This window comes from Corythoichthys intestinalis, chromosome 16 (genome assembly GCF_030265065.1).
Source record: "Corythoichthys intestinalis isolate RoL2023-P3 chromosome 16, ASM3026506v1, whole genome shotgun sequence".
Taxonomy (NCBI): Eukaryota; Metazoa; Chordata; class Actinopteri; order Syngnathiformes; family Syngnathidae; genus Corythoichthys; species Corythoichthys intestinalis.
The window spans coordinates 13,624,498-13,639,997 of record NC_080410.1 but is presented as its reverse complement, the minus strand read 5'-3'; the positions used below and the strand labels follow the sequence as shown (position 1 = coordinate 13,639,997).

Below are 15,500 nucleotides of genomic sequence, written 5' to 3'. Positions count from 1 at the left end.
CTTTTACTTTAGTGTAGGGCTGAACGATATTGGAAAAAAATGACATTGCGATTTTGGGGGGCTTTGCGATATATATTGCAATATTAAAACTAGAATTTTCACCAGACTTGAATAGCATCATTAGAGAGCCGATCGGAAATTGGATGATCGTGCCATTTTTCAGAGGATTGGAATAGGGTTTTTGATTAAAAAAAACAAAAACAAAAAAATTGTTTTTCTGCTTCATGCTTGTACAGCCTCTCACCCTACCTCCTGAAAAGCAGTGTGACCAAACTATTTTTCTTGGTCACCAGTGCAGCTGTGAGTTAACGATGAAGGCACAAATGTGTTAATCATCGCTTTGTACACAGTCTAAAGTGTGCTGTGGCAACTCATTCATTGTGTAAGTGAGAGGCTGTTCTCAGGAGCGTGAGCGTCAAACCAAAAAAAGAAAAAAAAAAAGGCATTTTTTTTATTCCCGGTATCGGAAGATTCTCAAAATCTGGTGATTTGGACTTCGACGGGTGCAAAAATATGCAATCGGGACATCCCTAGTATTCATATTATACCGTTTATTCCAGGCGAAGGGGGGTTATCTGTGAATGATGAAGATTTGCATGTATAAAAGGGATCCAGGAAGCCATGTCTCTTCACAATTGCTGCTTTTATGAAGAAATACAAAAAGTTTACATTGAAAAAAAATAAACAACTATAGAGCCTACCCACGTACCACGTGCTCGCTGTATGGTTCCGCCCACTTGTCCGTCAAAACATAGTGTTAACCTGTTACGGCTACGTACATTTCTCCTATTTACGGCGTGTTTTTCTGCTCCTTAACATTAATAATCAAAATGGTGAAGGCGTGTGTGGCTGTTGGTTGCACTAACAGAGAAGATGGAAGGAGAGACTTGAAGTTTTACCGTATTCCGAGGGATCCAAAGAGGAGAGCGAAATGGACGGCTGCAATTCGACGTGAAAACTGGACACCAAAAAATCACCACAGACTATGTAGTAGTCATTTTATATCCGGTAAGATGCATTTAATATATATTTAGAGGGTTTTGGCCTGACAACCACAATTAAGATCATTGCGAGGCTAATCGCCGACAACATACGACGTAGTACGACATAGTTTCAAATTCAAGATGTTTGTGACTTCCCTTTCTTCCACCATCGTTATTTTTTTAATAATATTTAGCTGGTACCAAGTGAAAGAAACTGGCCTCGTCTACGGAGCTGACAAATAACCACAATTAAGATCATTGCTAGGCTAATCGCCGACAACATACACGTATGTATGTCGTGAGAGTGCTATCGCTAAACCATATAAACATTAAAAGCCTTAACTCCATTGACAAACGACATGAAATACATTAGACTTGACAGTGGATGTTAGCAATAACAAAAGATTTTGAATTGAAAATTTCGTAACTCACCTTTCCAAGCACAAGATAGATTCCTGCCGAACGACGACCTGTTTCACCCAACCAGCAACGAAGTATTATAAGCCTCCAAGCTCTTGAAGTTTTTCCAATTTTCGTGGGAATAGGCTGATTTTGTGTGGACAAGATAATTGTAAATATCAGCGTAGCAGATGTCAGGCAGACAGGGCGAAGACAGTGGGTCGAAAAACATCGATTTGGGCATCAAATATGGATCTGGCGACTGTATAGAACGAAGCTTTTCCTCATAACGCCTTTTATGCAACAGATCCAGTGAGTTTGCGGCATCAGAAAGCACCGGGTCTTCCATGAAATGCATTTTAAATTCCGCTATCAATTGAAAACAATGCTAATACAGAGTCAAAATGACGGACAAGTGGGCTGAACCATACAGCGAGCACGTGGTACGTGGGTAGGCTCTACAGCGAGCACGTGGTACGTGGGTAGGCTCTATAGAGCCTACCCACGTACCACGTGCTCGCTGTATGGTTCAGCCCACTTGTCCGTCAAAACATAGTGTTAACCTGTTACGGCTACGTACATTTCTCCTATTTACGGCGTGTTTTTCTGCTCCTTAACATTAATATTCAAAATGGTGAAGGCGTGTGTGGCTGTTGGTTGCACTAACAGAGAAGATGGAAGGAGAGACTTGAAGTTTTACCGTATTAGGCTCGAGCGTTTACGTCACAGCAGCACGGGATCGTGCGAGATTTGCGACAACACAGCCATTGCGGAAGCACGTCTGCATCACGGGACATTTAAACTTAACGGCAAATACAATTCAACTACGAGTGCCAAAGATGGAAAAATGTAGGGACAACTTGCCAGTTCGAAACAGAGACAAACTTGTTACCACGGCGAAGGACAGATATGTGAGCAATTTTAAGGATGTGAACAATGTTGACCCTCACGAGCAAGCCGAACACAAATGGAATAAAGATGGCGACAAGCTTCCACCACTACGCGAAATGGACATCATGCTGTATTTAGTGTTTGGTATATGTTACAACACTCATCAGCAATTCCGAAACTACAAATCGCTACAGAGCTACGAACAGTTTTGCTGCGGATGGGTGCAGGATCTTCACTTAATGACCATAGCAAACGGCAACGCCATCTTTCTAGCAAAGGTAGGCAATGTGTGTTTACATTAGTCTGTGACCACGGATGTACAAATCTTTTGCTGCATAAAATGTAGCCTGTGTACAAATTCTTTGCCACTCTCTCACGTCAAAATATTACAGCTTTTTCATTTAACAACGACAGGAATTATGTCTTATGAAGACAATGCACATGTATGCATGCTAGTTGTTTAGCTGTAGCAATAGCTAACAACAGGCCGACTTAGGGCGTAAAGTTACTGAAATTTGCGTAAACAAACGAAATTAACTTACCGGAGTGGAAGTGCATAGAGCAAACTCAGTGTGTAACTGGAGAATCAAACGTTATGCCCTTCCTTCTGATCGAGGCCACCCATGCCATTCTTCGACGTTTGGTAAGTTCAGATATGAGCTTTCCCTCGCCTTTTCTCCATGTAGGGATCCGGGAGAAACTCAATGGTGTTCCGTCGAGCTGTACATTCTCCTTTCTATTCGATCGGTTGTTGCAATTCTTTACCGCACAATAATTTCCAACCATTTTTAAAGAGCGACCTGTGTTGAAATGCCTCAGTTTATGTTTCTCGCTTCCACAATGGCGATAGCGGCGGAAACCTCGCGAGTGCCACGTCATACGCTCGAGCCTAATTCCGAGGGATCCAAAGAGGAGAGCGAAATGGACGGCTGCAATTCGACGTGAAAACTGGACACCAAAAAATCACCACAGACTATGTAGTAGTCATTTTATATCCGGTAAGATGCATTTAATATATATTTAGAGGGTTTTGGCCTGACAACCGCAATTAAGATCATTGCTAGGCTAATCGCCGACAACATACGACGTAGTACGACATAGTTTCAAATTCAAGATGTTTGTGACTTCCCTTTCTTCCACCATCGTTATTTTTTGAATAATATTTAGCTGGTACCAAGTGAAAGAAACTGGCCTCGTCTACGGGGCTGACAAATAACCACAATTAAGATCATTGCTAGGCTAATCGCCGACAACATACGACGTAGTACGACATAGTTTCAAATTCAAGATGTTTGTGACTTCCCTTTCTTCCACCATCGTTATTTTTTGAATAATATTTAGCTGGTACCAAGTGAAAGAAACTGGCCTCGTCTACGGGGCTGACAAATAACCACAATTAAGATCATTGCTAGGCTAATCGCCGACAACATACACGTATGTATGTAGTGAGAGTGCTATCGCTAAACCATATAAACATTAAAAGCCTTAACTCCTTTGACAAACGACATGAAATACATTAGACTTGACAGTGGATGTTAGCAATAACAAAAGATTTTGAATTGAAAATTTCGTAACTCACCTTTCCAAGCACAAGATAGATTCCTGCCGAATTTTCGTGGACGAGGACCTGTTTCACCCAACCAGCAACGAAGTATTTATAAGCCTCCAAGCTCTTGAAGTTTTTCATATTTTCGTGAGAATAGGCTGATTTAGTGTGGACAAGATAATTGTAAATATCTGCGTAGCAGATGTCAGGCAGACAGGGCGAAGACAGTGGGTCGAAAAACATCGATTTGGGCATCAAATATGGATCTGGCGACTGTATAGAATGAAGCTTTTCCTCATAACGCCTTTTATGCAACAGATCCAGTGAGTTTGCGGCATCAGAAAGCACCGGGTCTTCCATGAAATGCATTTTAAATTTCGCCATCAATTGAAAACAATGCTAATACAGAGTCAAAATGACGGACAAGTGAGCGGAACCACACAGCGAGCACATTGGGTAGGCTCTATAGCAAAATAACTATAGCACGTCCTGCGATGGGACTCCTGCGCATGTGCAGATTGTGATGGCGATGTTCAGATGATATATTGTGCAGGCCTACATTAGTTCTATTATTTTTGAAGTAACGCTGCTCTTACTTGAGTAAAATTTTGGGGTACTCTACCCAGAGTACCCTAACATTGAGATGATTTGGACTCAGAAAGAAAGAAGTCTATGGCTTTGTAGTGAGTGTTACTATATAGATAACAAGCAGTCTTGCTGTTTGGTAACTGCACCCTGTGTGACTTTATGATCTGCTCTCTTGTGCTGTATAGATATAACGGACAGCAGCATATAGTGTCAGCTGTTGTCACATCCAAAACGTGAAGAGTTGTTGTGTAGGCGTCAGGTTTCAGCACGTACACAGCCTAGGGCAAATGAACAGAACACTGATGAGGCAGAGGAGACGAAGGCACAGCATGGGTGAGCATCCAGAACTCAACAATACTTAAGTCACTCTTCAAAAACAGCATATGAAGAACCTTCCTTTGGAGGTTTGTTAATATTCTTCTTCTTCTTTTTTTAAATTTTTTTTTTAGTATGTGACCATTTAAAATGGGTATATTAGTTTTGTTGGTGAGTTCAAATTAATAGTCAAATTTTCCGCTGACATATACTACGTATCATGCGTCATATGTATATACATGTATTTTTTCCTGACTTGTCAATACGTAAACATGCTCAAGTATAGTGCGTAACATTGACGCACGTTTTATATCCATACTGGGAAGTGTAGTTTAATTTCGAATGGGATTTGTTGCAAGTCACTATAGGAAAACTACATTACCCAAAAAGTCTTTTACCGCCATGCGTCATTTGCCATCACGGCTCTATCTCCAACATGGCGTCGCTGGGAAGGAGGCGCGGTGTCCCAGTAAGCAGGGAGAGGTCAGTTACTTCACATCTTGGTCATTTAAATAAAAACGATCCATATAATTCTACCGTTTGCCTTTGTCACCTCGCGTCAGACAAAGGACGTGTTTATCTTTCAAACACAAAATGACAAGCCTGCACAGGGATCAGAATTTTAGCAAAAGCTTAGCTAAACATTAGCATGCTAAGTTGCTAACGTGTCTGCTACTTAGTGTTAGCTTGGAAGCAAACTAGGGCTCATGTGATGTTTTGCCTTTTCTCAACTTAGCCGATCCGCGCTTGGGAAAATGCTCATAAATCCTTACACTTGTTGGAATTTGTGTTGTAGTTTCTCATTGAGACGCTAAGTGTTGTGTTTTGCGCCGAATACTTCGTAATTTCACCAAGTGACATGGCTTCTTCCCAACTTAGCTAGCCAATCAACATAACTTTGCTGCATGCAAGCCAGTAAGCCTCGCTTGGGTACACCATGTCCCGCGTGTTGCAAAAAGCTACTCGTTTCTTCATTTCTAACGCGACAACCTCGGTTTTCCGATGTGCTTTTAATTGATTTAGGAATACTTCTGCGTTCATGTACTGGATGTCCGCGCGCTTGCAGCATCTAACAGTACTTTACAGAAATTTCGGGTCCATATGCTAAATTGTAGAAAACGCACGTAATAACTTTATATTTATGTTTATAAATTATCTGTCATTTTATAGGCATAACTTTGAAATCTATTCTTCATATCGGAGACAATAAATTCGTTGAAATGACTAGAACTGTCATTACTCCAATCAAGTGCACCACCAACAAAGTTTTTCTGTAATAAAGAAAACTTAATTCACTATATGTAGTGATATTTAATTCACCGATTACTCAAACGATTAGTCGACTAGTCCAGTGTTTTTCAACCTTTTTTGACTCACGACACGTTTTTACACTGGAAAAAATCTCGCGGCACACCACAAACCAAAAATGTTCCAAAATTATTTTCTCGACAGTATATTCAATTATAAAATAATTTCTCAGTATGTATACTTACTCAGCGTGAAACTTGAGCCTGTTTAGATGAACACAAAGTCGATATCCATATTCTTCAACAGCTCTCAGTCTTTGTTTTTATTATTATTATTTTTTATAGCAGTTAGGCTTGAAAAAGCTCAGAATTATCAGACGGGGACTTGAGCACATGACGAGTCTAACCAAATAATGTGCAGTAGACGTGTTGGGGTCCACATTGTTGCGGACAGCAAGATCGTTGATGGCTAGAAATCCAAACAGTTTTTGAACGCGACACGAGCAAACTTCGCTCATCTGCACACGACCGAGAACTTTCTACTTACTCCTTCCATCCTACTGTAACTCCGCCCGACGACGTAAAAAAATACTGTAATAGCCCCGAATGGGGAGATAGAAAGGAGAGAAGTCGGTGATGACTTTACCACTTTATTGTGGCAACAATGGAAAATAATAAACAAAAATAACAGCGGCATCCGCAACATGCGGCCGCTAACTTACTCTCACGCCGTTCTCCCTCCCTCCCTCTCTCCTTGCTTGCTTCCTTCTACGTCACCACTCTGCAGTCTGATGGCCCCTTCAAGGACCCGCACAGTCACGGACATTACAATATATATATATTAGGGCTGTCAAACGATTAAAATTTTTAATCGAGTTAATTACAGCTTAAAAATTAATTAATCGTAATTAATCGCAATTAATCGCAATTCAAACCATCTATAAAATATGCCATATTTTTCTGTAAATTATTGTTGGAATGGAAAGATAAGACAAGATGGAAATATACATTCAACATACGGTACATAAGGACGGTATTTGTTTATTATAACGATAAATCAACAAGATGGCATTAACATTATTGACATTCTGTTAAAGTCATCCATGGATATAAAGACTTGTAGTTCTTAAAAGATGAATATTAGTACAAGTTATAGAAATGTTATATTAAAACGCCTCTTAATGTTTTCGTTTTAATAAAATTTGTAAAATTTTCAATCAAAAAATAAACTAGTAGCCCTATTCTGTCCTCAATGTGTGTGAGTACACAAATTGACAGATAGCGAACATAAGTTCCAAAAAGAAATCAGACGGTGTGGCAAAGTTGCATGGGCTTTACTGAAGTCATCTCTTTTTGACAGAAGCACGTTTCTTGTATTTTTGTAAAACTGAAAATAACAAGGCAATGTGTCAATAACTTGCATGAATCACAAAATAACATAAAATGTACACACACGTGTCCATTTGAGCAGTAGCACTAGCCAATTAGCTCACAAGCATCTAACAATGTAACTGCATTTCACCATATATGTGAACAAATTCAAATACACATCATCAATAACTATCTAATGCTCATGAATATAAACAAAGGAGGAATATAACTCAAGCGATGCATGTATTAGACACAAACAGTGTGATGGGGCTATGAGAACTGCCACTGAATACTGGATGCGAACGTTAGCTGGTCTGAATAGCACTGTCTATTAGTGTGAGTTCGCGTCGACATATAATCACGTCAGAAAAGCGCGCCGAAACCCAAATAATCAGCTGCACTGAATCGCCAGCAGAGGGCGACATTACGCCACATCACATATGCAAGTCACACCCAAGCGCCAGCAGAGGACGGAAAAACTCCATAAAACACAATTAACAAGTTGGCCTTTCACTGTACTGACATTTAAATTTGTCTGAGCGGGCCTAGTGCGTTAATTAAAATTAATTAACGCCCGTTAACGCGATAATTTTGACAGCCCTAATATATATACATACATAAGGTCTGAACGATATTGGAACAAACTTTTGCTGCGATTTTTTGGGGGTTTGTGATATATTGCGATATTATATTGCGATATAAAAAAATATTATTTAAAAAAAAAATTTTTACTAGATGACTTGAATAGCTGTTTGGAAAGACTTTGGATGACTCATCATGACCACAGTGTACAGTATTCCATCGTTTTTCGCAGTTAATAGGGACCAGAACCCGCCGCGATAAGTGAAAGACCGCAAAGTACCCCACCCCTTTTTTTTTTTTTTTTTTTTTTTGTGTGTGTGTGTGTGTGTGTGCTCAATGTATTTATTCAGATCTAGCACTGGAAAGAGATACATATAAAACATGTTTTTTCTCACTTTCCCCCCCCCAAAGTATGATTTAAAAAAATGTGTGTGTGTGTGTATATATATATATATATATATATATATATATATGTATGTATATATATTAATAAATGCTTTTAAAGCACTTCAAATGTAATAATTATGATCAGTTTTAAACATAACTGTCCCACTGAATCATTTTTAAACAAGAATAAAGTACTGTAGTAGAAAAATGCTTGGCTTTATTAAATGCTTCTGTTTACCTAACATGGCTGTGACTTTTGGAGTGACTACATGTAGAGATTACAAACTCCTCATAATCACTTCTGGCGTTTATTTTATATGTCTCGAACGTCTCCACATTCTCCCCCCACAGACACACACATTCATTCCAGCCCGCGCTTCTTTGCAGAAACTGTTTAACAAGTTAAACGATGATTGACAGATTGCTGCCCGGCTTCTTTGACCAGATCAAAGCCATCATTAACCCTTTAAGGTCTGGGCCTATTTTGTCTGATTTTGCATGCCTTTGAAGTTGCCTTTATATTTCAAAGAAAGAATTGTTTACGATGGCCTGGTTTGGTCCCTTTTTTTGTGACACCTTGAACTTCATGTCAAAACTGTTGTTTCCGTCACTGACCAATTATAAATCATCATTTTGGGCCCAAAAAGACCAAAAATTCCACAATCGTTTTGTCAAAATTTTTAATTTTGATGTCCAATTGACAACCAAACATGCGTAACGAACCGTTTTGAAACTTTGTAATATTTATTCAACATGTTAGGATGAACATTCAACCAAAAAAATTTAGAATAAATAGTCTTATTTGACAATTCAACATAAACAACAGGTATAGCCATAGGCGTTTTTTTGCATTTATACATGCTCTAGTCAAAACAGGTTATATACAGCAGACCAAACAGTGAAGAACAGTGAAAAAATATACCATCTAACACAAAAAGTGTTTAGAGGCCATCTCTTTATGAGTTTAGGTATTGCGGCCCATCACCTGATGAAAACTATGTACACACAATCAAGCTTCTTGAACACACATTTATATACACAAATTGAGAAGACTGATTGTGGGAAAAAATATATATATATAACATTGGGGAAAAAAGTATTTTCAAAAATATTTACAATAAACAAGTTAAATTTTTTTCAGGCATGCCACTCCGAAAAGCAGTTTCGTCCTGGAATTAGACACAGGGCTACATCACAGCCCACACTTCCATGGGGTGTCGGTCCTCTTTCCACCCTTCCATTTTCATTTCACTTTACTTTCATTGTCACTATAAATGTACATGAAACAAAAGTCAGTATTTATGAAAATAATAAAGTATAAAATAAAAATATATACAGCAATAAATAATAATGGAAATCTATATGTATGACAATAGAAAGAATACCATAGCTGAATATGTGCTACATCCCTAATCTTCATATAGAAAGAAGATCACCACAATTATAAATTCCTGCCTTGGATACACACAGTTCACGTACGACTTTGATCTGATATGCACATTTTATTATTATATACACAAACACACACTTATATTGCATCAAAATTAACTTTGTCATGTAATATCAAAAGAAACTTTCAAAAGAAACTTTTTCCAGCCTAAAAAAAAAAAGTGAGTTTGCTTACCTCTGCTCGTCGATGGCGTCACCCACGTGTTCAAATACGTCACTATCTTCACTCGAGGACTCTTCCGAAGAAGACGATGATGACGAATTTGGACCATCCTCTTCCTCAAGTTGATCAAATAGCACAATTGCTTGCGCTAAATTTAGTTTTCCGTTCATTCTCAAAGTCACACAAAGTCGCTGCTCGATCCAAACGGCCGTCGGCTCGCCACCTCGCTGCTTCAGAACACTCCTCCCTCTCGTTCGGTAGAACCTCGCATGGCAGTTATATTTATTTAAAAAACGCATTTTGTGCTTCCACTGTGACTTCGAAAGGGTTCGTTTGATTTGTGGTTTTTTCATGGAGCTTCCGTTTTGAAAAAGGACAAGAAATGATGGAAATATAGACACAAACAAATGATCCATGCAGCGTTTTAATGTTTTTTTGAGAGGACAATAAAATTATTAAACTTAAATGACAATATCTCACGTTTTAATTAGTCGATTGACTTCAAATAATAACGAGAGTAAACCGCAACTTCCGCACTTGAAAACGAGACCAACCAACGGCATGTGGGTGACGTATTTAAAACGTGAGGGCGCTTCAAAGACGACGTTCGCTGAGGACGCGCCGGCGCGTCCTTCGACTCTCAAGGGTTAACTTTAATAAGCAAGTGCCGCAGTGACTGAGCGCTGGGAAAGGGGATGAGAGAGGCTGTACGAGCGAATGAAGCAAATCAAAGGTTTGTGGATTGGGGAAAAAAAAAAACTATTGCGCGTCCTTGCGATGGGACTATCGCACATGCGATGTTTAAATGATATATCGTTCAGGCTTTATATATATATATATATATATATATATATATATATATATAAATGCGAAATTAGATAATTTCCCACGGCACACCTGTCGATCTCTCACGGCACACTAGTGTGTGGCAGCACACTGGTTGAAAAACACTGGACTAGTCAAAAAAATTTTTGGGAACTTTTTTTTTTTTTTACTAATCTTGTAATTCAATTTTTGTTGATGATTATTAATCCACAAAACATTTTGGAACACTTAAATTATTAAAGTACAAATAAACACAAATAACAATGATACATCTCAAACAATTAAGTCAAATGGTGATGGCATGAGTGCAAAAGAATGGAATATTAACTGATTCAGAACCCTGTGACTTCACTTTTCCAACAGGATTCAAAATAATTCTTTTTTTCTCTTTTTGTGATATGTTTATATTGTTCTCAGCAATAAAATGAGCACCAGCAGAATAGATACATAAATATCACGTACCACTGGAGTGAATTATGTGAAAAAAACTCAATGATGCACGTTGATACGACACTAGGATGTAGCATCAGGGCCTTTTTAAAAAAAAAAAAAAAAAAAAAGAATGAAATTAAAGTCGTGATATTTCTACGAGAAACAAAAGTCGCATTATTACGTAGGGCTATTGTGGCTGTGACCCGCTACATACTTTACATGAATGTACTTTCACTGGGAGCGACGACGAAGCATTATCATAAATTCTTCTATTGATTATAATTTGACATTAGCCCCTAATACTCTGTCATAAGACGTACATGAAGGCAACTTCAATAAAATATGTCGTTATATGGACTTACGATCCGCCGGCTTGTTGTCTCCTGTCGTCTTCCAGAATCATACCTGGGCGGTGGCGCTTCAGGTGTTCATTCACGGCCGACTTGGTGCCGTGGTATGCAAGCTTGGCATTACAAAAACTACACACGACAGTGTACCCTCCTTTGTTTTGTTGAAATATGTCCATGCTTTGGTCACTCTGGTGCGCTTTTTTGCCTCTGTGCAGCTTTCCCCGCTTGAATCCCGAGCGTCCACCATTCTCAGCTTTCCACGCATATATTTCTTTTTAACCCTTGATTGACCGTCGACGGGACGGTGTGCTCGTCGACGCATTTACATCATCGACTTCGTCGACTAGTCGGGACAGCTCTAGAATTGACGTAAATTTATTGATTGTAAAAAATTCAATAGTTTGGACGTCATGATAACTCAATCGCCACAGTGCTGCTCAATATGTTGCAAAGTAGTTGCTTTTATCGGAAAATGATCATTCGCATATGAGGATTGTACTGTTGTCATGACAACACTAGAACTTTCAACTCTTGTGATACTAAAACAAACCTCGATACCATTTTCGACTATGGCTTCAGCTATCGATTATTTAAGTAATCGATTTATCAATTAGTTTGAATAATCCAGTAATCGAATTAGAAACATTTAATGCATTGCAGATTAGGTTTTAGGGGATTGCTTGCTAAGATTGCACTTTCAAAAGAGCATTAAATGCAAATAAAAAAATTCCTGGATCTTTTTTCAAGCTATGCAGAATTGCACTGTCATTTCACAAGAGTACTTATTTCTCTTGTGAAATTTAAAATACTTGAGCTTGGCCTCAACCTTTGTAAAATAAATAAATGAGAATCGAAATACTGCAAAAGAACAATTGGCTATTTTGCATAGCAAAAATTCGCTAGCTTAAATGCTATAAAATGCTAAAATTCTTTACAATGCTCTTAACAAATCATTCACACACATATTCCCACAAAAACTGTAAAATATACTTCTCAACTAAATAACAGATGCATAAACATGCAGTGGGGCAAATAAGTATTTAGTCAACCACCACATTCTGTCTCTCATGGTTGAGGTTTACCCATGTTGACAATTACAGGCCTCTCTAATATTTTCAAGTGGGAGAACTTGCACAATTAGTCATTGACTAAATACTTATTTGCCCAACTGTATTAGCTCTTCCAAAAAAAAAACCTTATGTTGGTCTTTACAGGGAGCAGCTGGATCCAGCCATGTTAGATGAGTTATATTCACTGTTGCCACTAGATGGCAGTGTATCCACCCATGTGAATGAAACTAAATGCAAGCACTTTCAAAACAAACCATTACAACGACACTCTAATTAAACGAATCCTCGAAGCAACAAAATTTGCTTCAAAAGTTTTTTAAAATCGAATTACGAGTTAATTGATTAATCGTTGCAACACTATTTTTGACATTACATATATACAAATAAAAAATGTTAAGTATATTTTTTATCCTTCTCTTTCTGTGCCTCATGTGGTTCTTAAAAACTAAATTAAAACTATTTTAATGAATTTATCAATAGTTGACATACAATCCATTTGAAGTGGGAGGGATGACAGGGAATGTCATGTCAGTTCTTCAAATGGATTGGAGGTTTAGCGCCGTCAATGACAGCCATTGAGTTGACCAAGAAAATGCACAAAGTATCTTCTATTACTATTGAGAGTAGTTCCAAAAGTTTGCTCCATTAGAAAAAATTCTGGTGACCTGTGGTCATGCAATAAAAATCAATAACACAGTTAAATATAGAATACAAATATCTAAGTTGTACCTTAGTTGTTTACCAGATTAATAAATACTTTAACATCAATCCTACTTTTCTTTGTCCATCTGTAGTACTTTGCATTGTGTATTAGCATTTAGATATTGAACGTGTAAGACTACATTAATGTGCTTTCACTAAATATACAATGTCCACTTTTTTTTGTTATGGTTAGTTTTTAAGTAAACTTCAACTGGGAGTTGCCGAACTTTAGGGCAGATACAAGCACTTATCTCAACAGACGTTTCCTTCTGTAGAGCTTTCACAACAGCTGCTGCTGTACCAAAGTGCTTAAAAAAACACATTTAGACAAATGCAATCCTGTTATTTTTTCAATTTGCATCAGTAACAGTTGAAAGCGGAAATTGTAGAGGTCTCCTTCCACGGCAGATAAAGATCACACATCACATTATGCATAACGTCACGCATTAATCATCAGACGACGTGATTCCATGTTTAGAAACTAGTAACGTTTGTTTCCCATATTGAAAAGGGACTGTTAACTTTCCACTCATTTTTTTTTTTTTTTCCCAAATGGCTGGACTTGGTATCATGTGAAAAGGGTTCAACAAGAGTGCAAATGCTTTGGATAAACAGACTATACTGTATACTTTATATTTTTTATTCTTTTTTTATTTTTTCTGTCCTAACTGTTCGCTGCCTGTCATCCTGTTTTCAGGGGAGTGATGGCGGCAACGGACTGCTACATTGTCCACGAGATCTACAACGGGGAGAACGCGCAGGACCAGTTCGAGTACGAGCTGGAGCAAGCACTGGAGGCCCAGTACAAATACATTGTTATCGAGCCCACGCGCATTGGGGATGAGACGGCGCGGTGGATTACGGTGGGCAACTGCCTGCACAAGACGGCCGTGTTGTCGGGAGCCGCTTGCCTCCTGACGCCGCTTTCGCTGCCTCCAGAATACTCGCGCTACGTGGCGCTACCCGCCGGCGCCCTCAGCGTCGCTTGCGCCGCCCTCTACGGGATTTCCTGGCAGTTTGACCCCTGCTGCAAGTACCAGGTGGAATATGACAGCCAAAAACTGTCGCGGCTGCCCCTGCACACGCTCACCTCCTCCACGCCCGTGGTCTTGGTACGCAGGGATGACATCCACAGAAAGAGACTCCATAACACGATAGCACTGGCCGCGCTGGCGTACTGCGCCAAGAAGATCTACGAACTCTATGCTGTATGAGTGCACTCTGGCGACCATTTAAGAACCAACGGGGAAAAAAAGGAAAAATTAAAAAAAAAAACAACAACAACAACAAACCTGTCCACAGTCTTGTGTAAGAAAGGTGGAAGGTTACAATCGGGCCCACAACACTTGTGGTGGCTGCTCCCATGTTGAACTTTGATCAGAGGGATATAGTTAAAACTAGAAGGAAGGCTTTTTTTTTTTTTTTCCTCATGTTTTCTCTAAGTGACAACCACGACACACGCGATCTCTGTAATACCCTCGCGCCTCCTTCCCCGCATTCTGACACATGAAGTTTGTGTATAGGATCCATCAGAATAAACGTGGTTGAGATGGACACATGTGATTTGAGCTTTTCCCTTTCACTTGTAGTTTTACTGTACTCCCTTACTTGCTGATCAGTAATTCACCTTTCATTAAACATTAGGCTATTTCAAACATGTGCTTCTGTATATTTGACTTTTTCCGAGGAAACATTTTCTAATTTTAATACAATGCACTCTGTTTATCTTGGGCAATATATTCCAGAACCACTCAGCGCACCCATGATGGCTGAAAATCTGCAATGCAGAGATCCATTTTTTAATATGTATAATTGATTTGTCCCTTTTAACATGCTTTGCACACTGTAAAAAGTTTTACTCCTGCACTCATTCCAAATAAGGACCCATGTTTGCTGTCTCAATTTATTAATTTCTCTCGGTTAGTATACTGTAAAAATTACATGAGAATTAAACTATTTAAACACCAAAATTTGTAACCCAAATATAATAAATTAATGTGTCAAACTTTTTAACACGTACATTGGTAAAAAGTGTGATAAAATATTTAATAATGCATTGCAAATTACAAACTTGAGAGAAAATTTGTGCTTATAGTCAGAATGATTTTGGTTTTCAGATTCCAAATTAAAGACCAATCCCACCCCTGACCTTGCAATCGATTACACTTCAAATTATGCTAAAAAAAAAGCTTAATTTCAT

The 15,500-nt window shown here is 38.6% G+C and overlaps 1 protein-coding gene across 3 annotated transcripts; it reads left to right on the top strand.

Moving 5' to 3' along the window:
• Positions 1 to 4,359: 4,359 nt before the first annotated feature.
• Positions 4,360 to 14,957, top strand: tmem11 (transmembrane protein 11). Of its 3 annotated transcripts, none has more exons than XM_057861594.1 (3): positions 4,360 to 4,502; positions 4,593 to 4,740; positions 13,998 to 14,957. In XM_057861594.1, exon 3 carries the CDS (start codon positions 14,005 to 14,007, stop codon positions 14,512 to 14,514), a length of 510 nt encoding a protein of 169 aa, XP_057717577.1. In that variant the 5' UTR covers positions 4,360 to 4,502; positions 4,593 to 4,740; positions 13,998 to 14,004; the 3' UTR covers positions 14,515 to 14,957. The 3 variants fall into 3 exon arrangements, with proteins under 3 accessions (XP_057717577.1, XP_057717578.1, XP_057717575.1); XM_057861595.1 differs by having other exon boundaries at positions 4,593 to 4,811; XM_057861592.1 differs by lacking the exons at positions 4,360 to 4,502; positions 4,593 to 4,740 and adding an exon at positions 5,102 to 5,205.
• The last annotated feature ends 543 nt before the right edge of the window (positions 14,958 to 15,500 follow it).

Bases quoted from the DNA above. Each gene is read 5' to 3' on its own strand.
- tmem11 (XM_057861592.1), top strand. From the start codon at position 5,159: ATGGCGTCGCTGGGAAGGAGGCGCGGTGTCCCAGTAAGCAGGGAGAG. The intron at 5,206-13,997 runs GTCAGTTACTTC...TCCTGTTTTCAG, and splicing joins GTCCCAGTAAGCAGGGAGAG to GGGAGTGATGGCGGCAACGG.